The sequence below is a fragment of the Salvelinus alpinus genome, chromosome 12, assembly GCF_045679555.1.
Source record: "Salvelinus alpinus chromosome 12, SLU_Salpinus.1, whole genome shotgun sequence".
Taxonomy (NCBI): Eukaryota; Metazoa; Chordata; class Actinopteri; order Salmoniformes; family Salmonidae; genus Salvelinus; species Salvelinus alpinus.
Window position 1 is genome coordinate 39235320 of NC_092097.1, and position 19410 is coordinate 39254729.

General features: G+C 43.2%; 2 protein-coding genes and 1 long non-coding RNA gene across 3 annotated transcripts in view; 2 read left to right on the top strand and 1 right to left on the bottom strand.

The window, feature by feature from the left end:
- Positions 1 to 4390, top strand: part of LOC139536113 (phosphatidylinositol 4-phosphate 3-kinase C2 domain-containing subunit beta-like) — a 75322-nt gene extending 70932 nt beyond the window's left edge. Inside the window, exons 30-32 of the mRNA XM_071336294.1 lie at positions 21 to 133; positions 288 to 416; positions 779 to 4390. Of these exons, the coding sequence (XP_071192395.1) occupies positions 21 to 133; positions 288 to 416; positions 779 to 970 (434 nt within the window). The 3' untranslated portion in view covers positions 971 to 4390. The remainder of the gene's footprint in view (positions 1 to 20; positions 134 to 287; positions 417 to 778) is intronic.
- Positions 4391 to 5856: 1466 nt separating this feature from the next.
- On the bottom strand, positions 5857 to 12274 carry LOC139536066 (uncharacterized). The gene is made up of 2 exons (XR_011667254.1): positions 12146 to 12274; positions 5857 to 10458 (listed from the first exon to the last, which is right to left on the bottom strand). It is a non-coding gene; the product is annotated as an uncharacterized lncRNA (long non-coding RNA).
- On the top strand, positions 10782 to 18115 carry ppp1r15b (protein phosphatase 1, regulatory subunit 15B). The gene is made up of 2 exons (XM_071336193.1): positions 10782 to 13852; positions 15781 to 18115. The coding sequence occupies exons 1-2, from the start codon at positions 11819 to 11821 to the stop codon at positions 15973 to 15975; spliced, it is 2229 nt and encodes a 742-aa protein (XP_071192294.1). The 5' UTR covers positions 10782 to 11818; the 3' UTR covers positions 15976 to 18115.
- Positions 18116 to 19410: the final 1295 nt, after the last annotated feature.

Here is a 19410-nt window from a genome sequence, read left to right on the forward strand (position 1 = left end):
TGTTTGTCTTTCTCCCCCACCTGCAGAGATCTGTTGGGCTCCGGTCTCAGGCAAAGTGGTAGGAGAGGTCAAGCTCTCCATCTCCTACAAGAGTGACAAGCTCTTCATCATGGTCATGCACATACGAGGCCTGGTGAGTGTGTGTGTGTGCGTGTGCATGCATTCTGTGTGCGTGTGTACTTTCAGCATACTGATGCTAATTGAGAATGTAATGGTGTTGAAGACTTCTACTGTAGACTGTTATTTTAGATATATACTGACTATCCTTCCTCCTGTGTATTTCCTAGCAACCCTTGCAGGAAGGGACAGACCCTGACCCCTATGTCAAGCTGTACCTCCTCCCAGACCCCCAGAAAACCAGCAAGAGGAAGACCAAGGCCGCGCGCCGCACTTGCAACCCCACCTACAATGAGATGGTGAGACCTAGTTGATGTGTGACTGTATATGTAACTTTGTGTATCTCGACTGTCCCTGTAGCTGGTGTATAACTCTGCGTGTCTTCTCTCTCTCTCTCTCTCTCTCTGTAGCTGGTGTATAACTCTGTGTGTCTTCTCTCTCTCTCTCTCTCTCTCTCTCTCTCTCTCTCTCTCTCTCTCTCTCTCTCTCTCTCTCTCTCTCTCTCTCTCTCTCTCTCTCTCTCTCTCTCTCAATTCAAGGGGCTTTATTGGCATGGGAAACATGTGTTAACATTGCCAAAGCAAGTACTGTCTCTCTCTCTCTCTCTCTCTGTGTGTGTAGCTGGTGTATAACTCTGTGTGTGTCTTCTCTCTCCCTGTAGTTGGTATATGACCGTATCCCTCGCGGAGATCTGCAGCAGAGGGTTATCCACCTACGGGTACTGGGGGATGGTGCATTCTGGGAAAACACCCTGCTGGGCGAGGCCTTCATCCCCCTGAAGACTCTGACACCTGGACAGTGCTGGGCAGACTGGCACCAACTGGGCACGCCCAGCACCGACTCCACACACTGAGTGAGAGAGAGGTGGAGGGTGAGAGAGAGGGCGAGAAATTACTAATCAGGTTGGCGTGTGTGTGTGTGCACGCGCATAGGTCTGTTCAGTTGTGAGAGTTGGTCTGGTTTATTCCCCCAATGGGGGTGTGTGTTGACTCCTATCATGCCCAGTGGGGGTGTGTGTTGACTCCTATCATGCCCAGTGGGGGTGTGTGTTGACTCTTATCATGCCCAGTGGGGGTGTGTGTTTGTGTGGGTGTCTGTATACTCACCGACGGTCAATCGTCACTGGACACTGTATCCATGGGACTGTACTATATGGACCTATTGTTAGGCAGGCTGGCCTCTGACCACCATAAAAAGGGATAACTACGGACCATGTGACCAGAAGGGAAGATTACCAATCTGTATCTCTGGTGACTCTGACTACCAGAATACCTTTCTCTGGTAACAACAAGACCAGGTCACGAGGACCATGGGAGGAAGCAGAAGGCATTGCTACTCATTGAAAACATGGGGAGAATCTCAATTGCATACTCCTCTTGTCCTCTCTCCTCATCTCCTTCTCTAAACCCATTGGATGAGAAAGCCAGAGGTCCCTCCCCTCTGACCTTCTCCTCCAATGGGTTTTGAGAAGTAGGTGAGGAAAGAGGACGCGAGGAGTATGCAATCGATATTCTCTCATGGACCACATCTTTATCTAGGGCCAACGGATAGCCGTCCGTCTTTTCGCCTGATGAAAAAGACTTTGAAACAGGTTTAGTCCCCTTGGAAGTCATGTATTTCAAAAGAAAACCGTAAGTTTGGTTGTGTGGTATATGTATATTTTTCTGTGTACCCCAGAATTATGTAAATTGTGATATGTGAATTATGTTGGGTCAGTCTTTCTGATTTGAGAGAGGGAATGAATGCTTTTGTACTGTTGTGGTGTAGAGATGTACAGTACCCACTGGACCTGCCTATGGTATGGGTCTACCCAAACATGTTATGGTGTGGGTCTACCCAAACACGTTATGGTGTGGGTCTACCCAAACACATTATGCTATGGGTCTACCCAAACGCATTAAAGACTCTTTTTTTGTCCACTCAGTCAGTGACTGTAGCTACTCTACTGTAGAACTTGTTGGATTGTGCGCTGTGTGTTTGTGTCTTCCATTGTTGAGTAGCTGTTGTTATCCAAGCTGTACCTAAGCTTCATTTGCCTATTTGATAATCGCTATTTGCATTTAAAATGTCTTTCAAATGTCTATTTTTAGCTTTTATCAATGCCTTCACTAATATTTTTTGCGTCAGTGCTTCTACACAACACATACGTGAATGTTGGGAAAATCTAACTGTTTGCTGGGGCCAGAGATGCACTGTATATCACAAAGAAAATGCTCTTTCAAACACAAAACTGAAACACCATTTAACTGCACCATTCAACTGAATCCAGTGGACATATTGCACTTGGATTTATTTCTCTTGCATTTTTCACTTACATTGGACTTTCATGTTGTTTCAAACTACAAAGGGATCCTGCCTATGTATTATCCAGTACTGTAGCTATAATAGAAAACACAACAGCACACTGACAGGATAAGGGCAAAACAAGGATTGTGTGTGTGATTTCATACATACCAGGGAAAAAAACTCAACTACATGTACCTACAGCAGCATTGCTCTACCCATTTGTATCTTGTCTTTGGGAAGTGATTTCTCATTTTCTTCTGTAAGAGGCTTACACACTGGTCCAGTTTCACTCTGGCAGACAGACACTGTGACCTCTCGCAATGTAAAAAGTCACTTTTCATTGGAGTAAACTGCTTGTGGGCAGTGTACTATATCCACACATAATCAATGTCTTAATTCATAGGTGAGAGGGAAAGATCAAGATTAACTCATGAATTAGGGCTAAGAGTTTTGACCTGACCAAGAAATGACCTGACCATGAAAAATTGCCAATACCTAGGACCAGGTTTATTCCTGGTCCAAGTCACTTCTGGTCATATAGTCATAAACTACTTCTGGTCATATAGTTTCTCTGTGAAGGAAGTTTCTCAAATAGAGCAGTTATTGGTAAGATATCATAACATCTTGGTGTCTGACGTTTTCAGATCACAATACAATTACAGACAGGCTAATACAGGTTAAGGCTGGCTTTCATAGGTGCCGAAATGTAACATGTAAAATGGAATATTTAGATACTATTTGGTTTGGTTTCCTTTGACATCACATACTGTTCAGCATACTCTGCCTAGGAGTTACTGACCAGTTCACCAGCCCTGTACAGTTATTTATTAATTTATGTCTGATTTAGCACATGAAGAATTGATAACTCTGAACATGTTTATTTTCCAGTTCATTCATGATTCATAAAGAGCACAGTTTTAGAAACAGGGATAGGTAGTCTGAACAGTTGTGTGTTGAATGACTAGAGGTTCGCCTCCCTGGGGCTAAAGAGCAGTAATCAAACAGCACTGGTATGCCTAACCCGGAACAACCAGTTTAACCACTGAACTCATTCAAAAACAACACATTATTTGACTGCCTTTTGAATGTGTCTGGTGGATATCTGCCTCTTTCTGTTTGGTTTCTAGAACATGAACAACATTTCCTCTGAGTTTCACAGCAGTCTGGATGGCTGCACTGTAGCTTTAGGCTCTGCAGTGTGAAGTTACAAGGTAAACTATATGATTGAAAGAGGACTTTCTCCATGTTGAGAGTGTAGGTGTTTGTTGTGTGCTATAAAGCTGATGACGGACATTGAAGTGAAAGTGTCTGATTTATTTTATGTGTGTCAGTTGTACCACTTTGGGGGAAAGGAGACTTCCTCGTCTCCTTTCCTTTCTGGTCTTGATACTGTAGCTAAGAGGAGAGTCGTATAGCTCTGGATCTCTATACAGTATATTACTCTGGCTAAAAGGGATATGATCAAAATATTGCTCTTGCCTCTCATGTTTAAATACAGACCAGTGATTATGAATGGAAGGAGACTGGGAAAGGGGTTCATTTGAAGGCATTGGGACTCCCAAACCTAGCCCCAAGCCCCTAGCACCTAGCTGCTATGTACTAAGTGTAGATCTGAAAGGATATGAAGCAATATGGTGATCATTTCACCTAGTTTACCAGGAGGCACCTGTCTAAATCTTTTAGATCTATGTGAAGTGCCTATCTGGTAGGGACTAGGGGTAGGGGTCTATTTGGGACTGGGTAAGGGTTTTACCTGGATCCTTCCAGGTCAAGGGACTGAACTCTGACCTCTATCATCCTGGGAAAATGGGACAGAATGTATATTTTTTAAATGAACTGGATCTTGTGTACTGTAAATACTGAGAATATCATTAATGTGACCTATTTCTTTAATTCAGTATATAGTTCTAGTTGTTTTTCTTAATTTTTAACCATGTTATGTAATATAATTTGCACTAAATAACAAAATAAACTTGAATTGAAAAGACGTTTGTGTATTTTTGTGAGCGTAGCCGATGCGTGTTTCATTTGATGAAAGCCCCATGTAAGAATAAACAGCCACTGACTCAGAAGCTTTTGTCAGTAACATTCCAAATCATTGCACCATCTTGTTTTTATGGAAATAACATTGAAATAGGTTTCCATTGTAATTAGACATAACTATTTGGTTTATCTGTTCATCTCAGTGTAGCTCAATGGCCGGACCCTGATAATCATGTTTACTTTGAGGCAGGGAGGATTTGTCTCAGTCAGTCTGCGTACCTCTGTGTTCCATCACACCCATCCACCCAGGCCTCTATCCTGTCCCCATACTGAGGTAACAGTCAAAACTGTTCGCTGCTCTGGCACCCCAATGGTGGAACAAACTCCCTCACGACGCCAGGTCAGCGGAGTCAATCACCACCTTCCGGAGACACCTGAAACCCCACCTCTTTAAGGAATACCTAGGATAGGATAAAGTAATCCTTCTAACCCCCCCCCCCCCCTTAAAAGAGTTAGATGCACTATTGTAAAGTGGTTGTTCCACTGGATATCATAAGGTGAATGCACCAATTTGTAAGTCGCTCTGGATAAGAGCGTCTGCTAAATGACTTAAATGTAAATGTAAATGTAACAATTACATTAGATCAGGCTAAGTGTGAATCACCCTGGGTTAACCTCTGTGGGGAAACAACGCTCATCATTGCAGGAGTGTTGCTCAGACAAGATCTGCTGGCTAAAGCTAAGAGACCACAGATGACCACATAGAAACATAAACACAGATGATGAGAATCTACAGTAGAATATTAATTTGAGCTACAGCAGGAAAATGATCCTGCATCAACAGGAAACATGAATTATGTGGATTATAATTAATGGACATTTTTGTATGGGTTGATATATTTTCGTAAGGGAAAATCAAACTTCAGAAGCCTTTTTATTATAAACCTCAAATACACTACACGTTTAAATGTCCTGCATTGCAGGAAAGTTCTCCTGCAACAGGGTGGACAAATTAAGATCCTACCTCTGTATGGAATTCGACCGCTAGGAGTCAATGCCCCATACCAGTGTTATACTATATATGGGAAAGATTCAAATTACAGTCTAGTATCTAGGCACTCTTATAACAAACTAGGGCCCCCCAACTGAAACAACCAATCAACTGTCGTGTCTTTGGCATCATTAAAAGTGAAGACTGTTATTTTATTAAATCAATTCTCTGTAATTATTATTACGTGATTAAACTAATCATGTAAATGTAATTAACTAGGAAGTCGGGACACCACGGAAAATCTTCAGATTACAAAGTAATAATTTTCAGAATATAACTCTTCAGATATTTTAATATCTGATCAATTAGGCTTCTATTATTGAATTATTCTTTACCTCACGTCAGTCTCATTCCAAACGTCGTAAATTGTTGCCTATCTGCTTGAACCCAGCCTTTACTATAAATCGTCCATACACCAATTGACTTAATCATTTATTTACTGACTAACTAAATAATCACAGAAATGCATAAACAAACAAACAGTAGATATGTTACTAACAAATTATAGGTAAGATTCCCTAGTGGGCTAAGCCGATATGACGGCTTGGTGGACAAAGGGAAGTGGGTGTGGACTGAGAAAGAGCGGGAAAGACAAAATGGATCACTATACATAGTTGATAATTATAATGGTTGAACGGCTAATCCTAAGCACATGAACGCTCACTCATTCGGGAATAATTGCAATCAATATATATTTACGCCCATGTGTCTTAATCTTCCCTGTTGGAATCCGGTCCGTCTGCTGGAGAGTCAGTTCTTCCGAGTCTCTCTCTCTCTTTCTGTTTCCCTGTTTTCGTGGTTAGAATGGATACTTCAGAGTACCATTCAGAAATGTTCTCATAGATAGATGTTTCAGCAGTTGTCGGTATTCTCGTCTCAGGTTTACATAATTTCTAGCTGCAGACTAGTAATTAGTATCTAAGATTTGCTCGTATTCTGTCGGGATCGATAGTCTCAGAGTTGAACCATTTCCAGCCGTGTAGCCAATGCTCCACGTGGTATGGTTAGGAATTGAATAACTATTCGCAATCACAGCTCACGCTGTGGGTTTGCTTAGTCTAAACTCAAACCTGTGCTACCTTAGTTTACGCCGAGATATGCGTGGTCTGAAGAGGATTTCCTCAGGAGGGTTTTTTATTTGTAACAGTAGAAAAGGTGATTCTATGACGCCTGATCATGTCTGTGCTCACGTGGGTGGGCCAATGACTTACTTAAACTTTAAAGGGAATACAATTCTCTCATATTAAAGGTTCAACATCGCATTACACCATTTCACAAATAGTTTGATCTTTACTCATTCCTTTTATACAAGAATTAGAAACAAACCCCATAATTGAGAAATGTACCCATTCAGACATATAGTTATGTGTGTTTCCTGTCTTCTCTGAGGTCACCGAATGAAACACACTCGTCATACGCGTCCCTTAAGTGTCCACGGACCATTCCTACAAGTGGACATTTTGTTTCATTTTCCCATTTTGGGGATTTAGGAGTTCCGCCACGTGAAATCCTAGGTTCACTCTGTGGTCTCTCTGCATGAAAAGGGGGAGAGGGTCTCCTCCAGGAATTTACGACCTGAGATAACAGAACCTGGGTGTAGGAGAGAGTGAGGGGGGGAGCCATGATTTATACCCAGAAAGGACCACGTCATGACACAAACTAGCATGAAACACTCTCATAAGTATTAAAAGCTCAATCCAGGCACGAGGCACACACAAAAGCATTGACAATCAAGTTGGTCCAATCTTCTATTCTTAAGACATTCCCATGAGTTGTGCATTTGAGCCAGTGGGGGCTGCTGAGGGGAGGATGGCTCATAATGGCAACAAACACATGGAAACCATGTGTTTGATGTATTTCATACCATTCCACTGATTTCACTCCAGCCATTACCACAAGCCTGTCCTCCCCAATTAAGGTGCCACCAACCTCCTTTGATTTGAACCATGCGATATACAATGCCTTGCAAAAGTATTCATCCCCCTTGGCTTTTTTTCCTATTTAGTTGCATTACAACCTGTAATTTAAATGGATTTTATTTGGATTTCATGTAATGGACATACACAAAATAGTCCAAATTGGTGAAGTGAAATGAAAAAATTACTGAAAAGTGGTACGTGCATGTGCTTTCACTCCCCTTGCTATGAAGCCCCTAAATAAAATCTGGTGCAACCAATTACTTTCAGAAGTCACATAATTAGTTAAATAAAGTCCACCTGTGTGCAATCTAATTGTCACATGATCTGTCACATGATTTCAGTATATATATATACCTGTTCTGAAAGGCCCCAGTCTGCAACACCACTAAGTAAGCGGCACCATGAAGATCAAGGAGCTCGCCAAACAGGTCAGGGACAAAGTTGTGGAGTACAGATTAGGGTTGGGTTATAAAAAAATATCCAAAACTTTGAACATCCCACGGAGCACCATTAAATCCATTATTAAAAATGGAAAGAATATGCCAAGAGAGGGCCACCCACCAAAACTCACGGACCAGGCAAGGAGGGCATTAATCAGAGAGGCAACAAAGAGACCAAAGATAACCCTGAAGGAGTTGCAAAGCCGCCACAAGGGAGATTGGAGTATCTGTCCATAGGACCACTTTAAGCCATACACTCCACAGAGCTGGGCTTTACGGAAGAGTGGCCCAAAAAAAGCCATTGTTAAATAGAAAAATTAGCAAACGCGTTTGGCGTTCGCCCAAAGGCATGTGGGAGACTCCCCAAACATATGGAAGAAGGTACTCTGGTCAGATGAGACTAAAATTGAGCTTTTTGGCCATCAAGGAAAATGCTGTCTGGCGCAAACCCAACACCTCTCATCACCCCGAGAACACCATCTCCACAGTGATGCATGGTGGTGGCAGCGTCATGCTGTGGGGATGTTTTTCATCAGCATGCACTGGGAAACTGGTCAGAATTGAAGGAATGATGGATGGCGCTAAATACAGGCAAATTCTTAGGGGAAACCTGTTTCAGTCTTTCAGACATTTGAGACTGGGATGGAGGTTCACCTTCCAGCAGGACAATGACCCTAAGCATACTGCTAAAGCAACACTCAAGTGGTTTAAGGGGAAACATTTAAATGTCTTGGAATGGCCTAGTCAAAGCCCAGAACTCAATCCAATTGAGAAAAGATTGCTGTACACCAGCGGAACCCATCCAACTTGAAGGAGCTGGAGCAGTTTTGCCTTGAAGAATCACAGTGGCTAGATGTGCCAAGCTTATAGAGACATACCCCAAGCTGTAAAAGGTGTCTCTACAAAGTATTGACTTTGGGGGAGTGAATAGTTATGCACCCTCAAGTTCTGTTTTTTTGTCTTATTTCTTGTTTGTTTCACAAAAATATTTTGCATCTTCAAAGTGGTAGGCATGTTGTGTAAATCAAATGATACAAACCCCCCCAAAATCTATTTTAATTCCAGGTTGTAAGGCAACAAAATAGGAAAAATGCCAAGGGGGTGAGTACTTTCGCAAGCCACTGTAGGTAGGCTATTACTATTAGCTATGTTTGGAGACAGTGTGTCTGTGTTATCATATGGACAATATTGCACAGTGAAATTTAAGGATGTCCATACAGTACCTGCTGCATTGTATGTTATACATCATGACTAACAACATAAGTATTTTGGGAATCAGGAGCAAAAGGGACAGTCTCTCACAACAATTTAGCTGTATACAGTGCATTCGGAAAGTATTCAGACCCCTTGACTTTTTCCACATTTTGTTACTTTACAGACTTTTTCTAATATGGATTAAATTTAAAAAAAATCCTCATCAATCAACACACAATACCCCATAATGACAATGCGAAAAACCGTTTTTTAGACAATTTAGCAAGTGTATTAAAATTAAAATAAAAACACCTTATTTACATAAGTATTTAGATCCTTTGCTATGAGACTCGTAATTAAGCTGATGCATCCTTTTTCCATTGATGAAATTTGTCACATGCGCCAAATACAACAGGTACAAAAATGCTTACTTACAAGCCCTTAACCAACAATGCAGTTTTAAGAAAACACCCCAAAAAAAGTAAGAGATGAAAATAACAAATAATTCAAGAGCAGCAGTAAAATAACAATAGTGGGGCTATATACAGGGGGTACCGGTGTCGAGGTAATATGTACATGTAAGGTAGAGTTATTAAAGTGACTATGCATAGATAATAACAGAGAGTAGCAGCAGCGTTCCAGAGGGGGCAATGCAAATAGTGGGTATCCATTTGATTAGCTGTTCAGGAGTCTTATGGCATGGGGGTAGAAGCTATTTAGGAACCTCTTAGTCCTAGACTTGGTGCTCCAGTACCGCTTGCCGTGTGGTAGCAGAGAGAACAGTCCATGACTAGGGTGGCTGGAGTCTTTGACAATTTTTAGGGCCTTCCTCTGACACCACCTGGTATAGAGGTGGCAGGAAGCTTGGCCCCGGTGATGTACTGGGCCGTACGAACTACTCTAAGTAGTGCCTTGCGGTCGGAGGCCGAGCAGTGATGCAACCCGTCAGGATGCTTTCGATGGTGCAGCTGTAGAACCTTTTGAGGACCCATGCCAAATAATTTCAGTCTCCTGAGGGGGAATAAGTTTTGTCATGCCCTCTTCATGACTGTCTTAGTAAGCTTGGACCATGTTAGTTTGTTGGTGATGTGGACACCAAGGAACGTGAAGCTCTCAACCTGCTCCACTGCAGCCCCATCGATGAGAATGGGGGCGTGCTCGGGCCTCCTTTTCCTGTAGTCCACAATCATCTCCTTTGTCTTGATCATGTTGAGGGAGAGGTTGTTGTCCTGGCACCACACAGTCAGGTCTCTGACCTCCTCCCTATAGGCTGTCTCATCGTTGTCGGTGATCAGGCCTACCACTGTTGTCATCAGCAAACTTAATGATGGTGTTGGAGTCGTGCCTGGACGTGCTGTCATGAGTGAACAGGGAGTACAGGAGGGGACTGAGCACGCATCTTTACTTTTACTCAAGTATGACAATTGGGTACTTTTTCCACCACTGGTAGCCATGCAAAAACCTGTAACTGGAGAGCAACACAGAGTGGAACATGAACTTGATTCTCAACACACTAGTATGCCTATATAATCCCAAGGGTTAATAATGTATATATATTTAGAAAGACTGCCAAATGCATTCGACTGCAATATTTCTAACTATTGAGTTTATCTTGAAACCCAGTATTGTGATATTATTTGTGTGAACTATCACCATCTCAACACCTGTCACACTGAGCATACACTTTAGTATGCTGCAGGAGTCAGGATATTCACTTTCATTATATGACAGGGTAATTTCGTGTCATGTCATGCATAATCGCCATGTGGATTCCTGACGATGGTAACTGCGACGGTCCCTAAACATTTCTACAAGACCTCTTTCACGACGCCCCCTACATTTTCTGATGAAATCCTCTTCTGAAAAGTGGGCAGAGGAGTCGACCGACTGTACAAGGAATCGCAACCATGATTGTAAAAAACAGAAGTATCGCACTGAAGTACTATAACGAGCTTGTCTATTTAGTTGATATCTATTGAATATTATATTTCTCATACGGATGCATTCCATGATTTTATTGTAATGAATTGTTGAGCTTCGTTGAAGTCTCGGATCAAGGTTTGCAACTGCGCTGTCGCCTGGTGCTACGTGCGAGAATCTAACCAGCTTTTTCTCCAACCAAGACCAAGATGGATTGCATATCTTCGTTTATCCTGCATTTCTCCACATGCTATGACTCGCCAAGGCTTTGCTCACTTTCTACCTTCACTACCCCTGTTTGTACGATGCTTACCGCGCGAAATAAGTCTAGCCACCACTCTCAGGAAAATGTCTCCCATACCATGGACAACATGGACGATGGTATTCGCTTGAACAGGAGGGCTAACCGGTATGCTATTGCTAGCCTTTCGGTGTAAGAAGCTGGATAAGGGACAACGGTAATGGATGTTTCACCTGCAACTATGGACAGTGCTCTGGAGTGCACACCAAGTTATGTCTCAAATGTGTCGCTAGCAACTTCCAGCGAAACGAACAGCTCTCAAAATCAAGATTACGTTAGCTAGCCAGGTAACAGCTGTTCAAACTAGCATTATTAGCACTAGTTAGCTAGATAACTAACGTTAGTTCTTGTTATCCTTTATTGCCAGACTAAAGTTTGATTGGCATATTTATTTTGGCAGTCTAGTTAATACACGAGTTATTAATATATTGTGAACTAGCTACTATATGTCAGCGTGTTAAATTGTCCTACACGTGTATGTTAGCTAACTAACCAAAAAGCTTTAACAAACTTCCCAGCAGGAAGTTGTCAAGCGGTATTCTTGATCGAAACTTTACTAATGTATCTTGCATAGTGACTATTTGTTAGCCACAAGCCAGTATTGAGAATGTTTAGAAACATGAATCGCGAGGAACACTTTTCTGGTGTGAAGACGCCTCCATCCACTCCCGCCGGGCATGGAGTGGCCTCTCTCCGGCAACCAAACCAGGAGCGCTCGTGGATGGGCATGTTCTCCGCGGTTTCTAGGCCTGCCCTGTCATTTCTGCAAAAGTATATACCATGGCGCCCTAGTACTCCTGCCCTGCCTGACAATGTGACAGGGTGGGTCAGTGGGGATTTCAAAGATAACTTTGTAGAGGCAGAAAGCACATTTTTAGGACAACTGGACGACGTCTTGCCTGGAACTCAACACCATGCACATCATCTATCGTACCTGCAATACCAGCATGGTGGCCCTGGGCTAGCAGCGTCAGGTAATAGTACTCCGAGTTGGTTGACAGCAGATTCTCTTTACGAGTTAGGGATTCAAAATGCTGCTGAAATGGACTTAAATATAAGGCAACAAACTCCGGTAGGATACCTCGCAATCGCGAGAGGTTTTCTCAGTCATGTTTTGTTGAACGCAGCGTCGGCTCAGGAAATGAAACACACGGAGCAAGGGCATGTACTCGGTGGGAACGGTTGGTCATCTGACGCAGTGTCAGCCAGAGAAAATAGTACCGCTGGTAACTGGTGGGGTGGGCTTTGGGGAACCAGTAGCGCTCAAGGGTGGCTGTCAAATTTGTCTTGGAGAAAAGAGGGCACTGGGGAAAACAACAGTAATGGTCATTGTTTTCAACCAGAGTGTGGTACAAAGGCTACAGTTACCAAGCCAACAGGGCTGTTTGCACAGATCGATGATAGCGAATCAATGGACGGCAAAAGCACTGGCGCCTCCTGCAACAAAGAGGAGCCAACTGACAATGGAAGCCTTCAAACGGCCACCTGGCCAGAGTCTCTCCCTTTCCCTGACAGTTTCTCGTTAGATCACCGGGAAACAGTCGGTAACAGTGATCATCTTGTCAGAGTTGGAGCTGTCACTGCCTGCAGTGAGGTGGCAGTTTTTACCCCTGACCAGGACAATGGCTATTCCAGTCTGGAAGAAGAACAATCCACCTCCAGATTGTACATGTTAAGGCCTCCCATTGAAGAGCTACAGGGGATCACAGAGATGAAGGAAGAGACCATCACATCTGACACGCCAACACAGGGGAGCTCTGGAGAGAGTGGGCCAGAGAGGGACGCATCCAATCAGAGAGAAGTGGGTGAGACTGCTGCCACTGGAGGGATGGAATTAGAGGAGGAGGAAGAGATTGAGGACTCTGACTTCTCAGACTCTGAGGAAGAGGAAACGGCGGCTGAGGGTCCATCAGTGTCTACCACCGCTCTGCCCCCCTCCACCCCCCAGTGCAGTAACAAGGCCATTGCCTACATCATGGGCAGCCCCTGCAGCGACGACAGCCAATCAGACGACTCACTCAGCGAGGAGGATGACGATGGTTTCGACAGTGAGGGCTCATCAGAATTCTCCAATTCCGAGTTGTTGGATGACGACGATGAAGAGGAGGATGATTCTGAGACTGAAAGACTGTGGAACTCACTGTGCCAAAGCAGGGACCCCTACAATCCCCAAAACTTCACTGCCCTCCTTACCACCCCCAAGACCATCCACTCCACCTCTACAGCCACCACAGCCTGCTCCACTCACACCTCACCCTCAGAGCAACCTCCCTCTCCCCTCTCTTCTTCCCCCTCTCCCGCGGAGGAGTTTGGCTCGGAGTCCAGCAGCAGTGAGGTGGATGAGGCTGAGAGCCTGAGGCTGTGGGACTCCTTCAGCACCTCCTCAGACCCCTACAGCCCATTCAACTTCCAGGCCCTGCTCATGACTAGAGAGCCAGTCTGGACCAGGGCAAAAGCAGGGACAGGGGCGTGCTGTAAGAAGAGCAGCAAGACAACCCCCCGTCATGGACAGGACCAGGGACAGAGCCACTCACCCCCCCAGTACAGGAAGGAGGAGGCAGAGGAGAGACTGGACAGTGGCTTCTCAGAGATCCTTCCCACCCCAGAGATCACCACCACGGCCTGCGTCACAGTTAAAAAGGTCAGTATTGGCGACTTTCTGGTAGGCCTAAAGAAAGCGCCACACACCTTGATATTCATATGTTCCTCATTCTGTTTTTACAAAATGGTAAGTCTATTCTTAAATAATATTAGTCACATTGTCATCCATGGGCATTGGTCACTCACATGACTGTAGTAAAATGTGAGAACCTGGCAATGACTCCTAAAATGATTGATCTTCCCACTCAGCAGTTAACTGCTGGAGGCTGTTTGTTAATGAGTAGCTGAAGAGGAAGCATTGTTTTATCTCCTGTGGTGTACTTATACTGCATTGACATAGTCTGACGGGGCCAGCGGGTTTTCCAGACCCCGTGACTGACGTGAGTTTTTCTACATCACTTCGGCTCATGTGGTCTGGAAAGACGTGTACGTTCATTAAAAAATAAATAATAATTGGAGCTCATTGTTCAAACTTCTTATCCGACGTGGTTATCACACAGTTTTTGGGCTGGGTTGTTGTGGGAAAATTCAAACTTTACCACATTCTCTAACTGATGGATTTAGAACTTTGGAGTCTATTACTCACTCAGCATACAGAAAGGGGAAGAGGGACTGACTGCATTTGCTGTTCTGTTTTTATGTGTTAGTATTCCTGTCTGACTGTGTGAGTGATGGAAACCTATGCAACAACCCTTTCCCCCCCTCTCTTGTGATCCGCTGGTGTAAGAGTCCCATATCTGTACCAGGGAGACCAGAGTCGGAGAGGCTGGGTGCACTTAGTGATCCTCTACAGCTCTGTATAATGTAATAAAAAAATTTCATTATAGACATTCCCATTGAAATGTGCTGAAATGCTATGACTGATCAGTCACTCATAGAGCTGTAGCTAAAGCAGCACATTGACTGCTGTTAGACAGATGTGAGTGAAGCCTGTAGCTAAAGCAGCACATTGACTGCTGTTAGACAGATGTGAGTGAAGGCTGTAGCTAAAGCAGTAGTAATACTCTAGCAGTACATTGCTGTGAAACGTGTCTGTCCCAGCCAGTGGAATGGAAGATAATCAGCATGAGAGTAGACCTAGTCATCCACGAGCACAGTCCCACGGCTGTCTTTGATATAGTCTGGCTGTATTTTCCATGCCCTTTGTATTACATTATCCTCCTATTAGGAGCACACAACTGCCATGTTACTTAGCAACGGTGATAACTGAGCGAGACGGAAATTGAATTTCTCTGAAGCCCTTATATTTTTATTTCTCTGACTCGACGCGCTGGCTCATAACGTTCTTGCAATGCTTCCACAACGTTCTCCCAACCCTTCAGCCCATGCCGAGCAGATTTCAGTGTCTTCCGTCTGTAATAACCTCCACTCTGATGGTGTATGATGGTACTGGTAACCTCAGTAGGCTGCTGCTTATGGAGGATATTTATTGTCTCTGTGATGAGCTATGGGGCATCCATCACACAGCCAATCCCCCCTCCCCCCCTTTAAAAACAAACTTTGCCTCCTGGTCTCTGCCCAAACGGTTGCAGCTCTAGACGTGTAGTGTGGCCTCCCAGTGATGAGCGATGGGTATAAATCTAAATCATTTCATTGTCACATTAAGAATGCTGCTTAGAGGGCCTAGTTGAGTTTCTTAAATTGATTGAGTGAAATTTGAAAAAATGCAGAGAGCTGTGGAGCAAGTGTGTTTTTCATTATGTGTGTGAATGTCGGTTAGGACTACCGTTTAAAATGGAAGTGTCTTTTGTTGTTGACATAATTGTAGGTTTCAGTTTTGGATGCTTTATGCACTGCAGTTTCTCCTTTCAGAATATTGAGGTGATATTGAGTTGACCTAGTTTTGTCAAGCTGAAATGTCGTCTAGTGAGTTTGAATGTACGCAGAAGTAAACTTTACATCTGGCCTGCAGGTGTTTGAGTGAGAAGGTTCTAGTCTGTGGTGATGTATGTAGTTCTCTCTCTCCAGGTGGGTTTCCGTGATGAGGTGGATGAGTTTTACGCCAGCGAGGACGATGAGGACAGGCGTGGGCCGTGGGAGGAGCTAGCCAGAGACCGCTGTCGCTTCCTCCGCCGTGTTCAAGAGGTGGAGGAGAGCATCGGCTACGTGTTCAGCTCCGCCTTCCGCCTCACCGTCTGCCAGAGACTACAACACCACAGCTGACCCCTAACCTCTGACCACTACAACACAACTGATCGTAAATCCTGTTTCTCTGTGACCCTCTAACACCCCTCCCTGTCCCTAAATCCTATTTTCAACAGACTGCATCAGAACTTCTTAGTCATCCCCCCTACCCAGTGACCCCCCCCAACTCCCAAACCTTCAGACTGGATGTGCAGAAAATACCACTTCAGAGCTATTGACTAGACCAGTGGTTTCCAAACTGTGGGTCGGAACCAGAGGTTCAGGTGGGTTGCTTGTGCGTTACAAAAAATATATATACTTTTTTAATGCATTTTTGAGATGGAAAAATCTTTCTTCGTACACTTAAACAACTAAATAGAAAGTGCGTATAAAAGATAATGGACCTATATATTTTTCCTCATTAAAAATGGCTTAAAATATCATTTTTAATTTCAGCTTCAGTAAAAAAAATGTGTAGACTTACAGGAAATAAGCTTTAAAACTGCAACATTTTTACTTTGGTCTATGCATGTTTTTTTTCACCGTTCAATTTATGGAAGTAAAAAGTTTGGGAACCCCTGGACTAGACGACATCCCCTCAGCTCTCTCTCTGACCCCTTACTGTCACTCTGGGGTGTTGAAGACTTGATAATACAGACTTTCTCCCTTTCTTCCCACCCGCCTCCTGATCGTATGCTGTTTTGTTTGAATCTCAGTGGAGTGATTACCTAATGTAGGATATGATTAAGGGCGACTGCATATTGCTAACTAGGAGGTATACATGTAATGTAAAGGTAGAAGGGCTTACTGGATGCACTGGGACAAACCCAGTTTAACACAGAGCAGCTATTCTGCTGAGCTGTGTGCTCAGTAACCTGACTGGAAAACAGAACTCTACACAAGACACTTCAGCCAAAAGTGTCTTTTATATTTCGTTTTAAAATTGGTTTTATTATTTTGTCCCGTTGATTTAAACTGCGCTTTTGGCATTGCTCCGTCCTTCTCTCTGACACATCCATCTGGGTCTCTGCTCTCAGTAGTGTTCTCAGTTTCATGTGATTGTGATCTGAACCCAGGCATGGTCAGTATTTAAGACGTTCAGCATAGTCCTACTCAGCACCCACAGCCAAATGGCACACTTCTCTGAAGCTGGATTGGGTTTAAGAGCTTTTGGAATGCAAACTTGGTTTTTAATGAGTTTATTTTTTCCTTTTTTGAAATGTTATCTTCCTGTAAACCATGACATGCAGAGTACACACTATCATTGACAGTGTTCTATTTGATTTGATCCTACGCAGGGGTTGTAAACATACAGTATGAAGTGTAAAACACTTCAAAACACTCCAACTGTATTGGTGGTTAGTGTTAAAACCAAGCCTGTGTTGTCTTCCTGGTTTCAATCATTTCGCAGGACCGAGTTTGGGAAAGCCTGATTCAGCAGTCGCTCTTATTGAGAGTGACTTACAGGTATTTATTGCCAAACAAGCAGGTATTTCTAGTGAACAGTCAGAGATCCTCTGACTATTTCTGGGCTGAAGTGAAGGCTATAAGGGTTAAGTGGAAGTATGTGCATGATCCTTGTCTTAAATATCCTCCTTTCCTCTATCTACTTCCCTCACTGTGGTTCCCAGAATAAACAATTGCTTTAAGCTATCTACAATTTGCACCAATAGACCTTCAATAATGCTTTCTCAAATGTAAAGCTTGCATCCATCAATGGTCATCTTGGAAAGGAGATGTGTTAAGGAAGCCCTTCTCTAGTTATGACACATCTTAAGTGCTTTTCGTGAGACCCAAATTCACTGAACTTAAACCTCTTACCCCTGCTATTTAACCCTGTGATGCCTGTACGGACCCAGTGTTGTGTATCTATTGTTGAGGGGTTAGTGTCCCTGCTGTGGATAAAGTGTTAACCTCTGTTGTGACCAGGTGGGAAAAAAGCAGGGATGTGAAACGCACGATATTCTGAAGTGATTCTCAGAATGAAAAAAATACAATATGAAAGCTGTGCTCGGATCTGAAGAATATAAACTCTTTAACTTGGTGTTATTTTAGTCAGTAAAATTAACATGAAATTGTTTTATTTTTGTAAAACATTTTAGAATGAGTTAGTTGCGCTGCATAACTTCTACATTTTGAATTCATATTCATTGAAAATAAATCAATATTGAATTATGAATGTGTTTCCTCTTGTTTCTTGCCCCACATTTCCCAGCAAATCATTTCCTGGTCTTAATTTGTTTGACTGTTCATGATTTGTTAAAATCTGGTTCGGGCGCAACACCGGACTGGAGGGAGGGTTGTGATGATCATCATAAAAGGGCACTTGACCCCAAACTGGTACGGCACCATTAAACAGTGTCCAAAACATTAAGAACACCTTTCTTTTGCTCTCAACAGCCTCAATTCATGATGGCATGGACTCCACAAGGCGTTAAAAGCATTCTACAAGGATGCTGGCCCATGTTGGCTCCAATGCGTCCCACAGTTGTGTCAAGGTGGTTGGATGTACTTTGGGTGGTGGACCATTCTCGCTCGATACACACAGGAAACTTGAGCGTAAAAATAAAAAAACAAAAACAGGGGAGTTGCAGTTCTTGACACAAACCGGTGCGCCTGGCACCTACTACAATACCCCGTTCAAAAGCACTAAATCTTTTGTCATGTTGTGTTGATAACATGCTGTGTTACGTGTTGCTGCCATGCTGAGCCGTTGTCTTAGGTCTCTCTTTATGTAGTGTTATGGTGTCTCTTATTGTGATGTCTGTTTTGTCCTATATTTATTTATTTTTCAAATCCCAGCCCCCTTCCCCGCAGGAGGCCTTTTGGTAGGCTGTCATTGTAAATAATAATTTATTCTTAACTGGCTTGCCTTGTTAAATAACACATTCACCCTCTGAATGACACACATACATAATCCATGTCTCAAGGCTTAGAAATCCTTCTTTAACCGGTCTCATCCCCCTTCATCTATACTGATTGAAGTGGATTTAACAAGTGACATCAATAAGGGATCATAGCTTCCACCTGGATTCACCTGGTCAGTCTCATGGGAAGAGCAGGTGTTCTTAATATTTTGTACACGCAGTGTAGATAGGTTCGTCACTAGCTACCACAGACAAAGTTATAAAACACCTATTTCTGCAATGTATCTTCCTAAATTCAGATCTGAACCTTAACGCTAACCACACTGCTAACCTTATGCCTAACCCTAACCTTAAATGAAGACCAAAAAGCACTTTTTTTATTTGTTGATTTTTACAATAAAACCAATTTGGACTTTGTGTTTGTGTTATCTAGTGGAAACCTGAATATAGTGATCCACTTTTCTACTGTCCACACAGTAAAAAAAAAAATCAGAATGTACTGTAACATTGTATGCACCTGGGCTGTACTAGGCCCCAGTATTTAGCATGGAGTCAGTGGCTTTTTTTATCTTAGCAACTGGAGCCAGTCAGCAATGTGAATGTGCAG

What these genes read in the sequence shown, in the direction of transcription:
- ppp1r15b (XM_071336193.1), top strand. Translation starts at nt 11,819, where the DNA reads ATGTTTAGAAACATGAATCGCGAGGAACACTTTTCTGGTGTGAAGACG. An exon ending in CCTGCGTCACAGTTAAAAAG is followed by an intron (nt 13,853 to 15,780) that starts GTCAGTATTGGC and finishes CTCTCTCTCCAG; the next exon opens with GTGGGTTTCCGTGATGAGGT.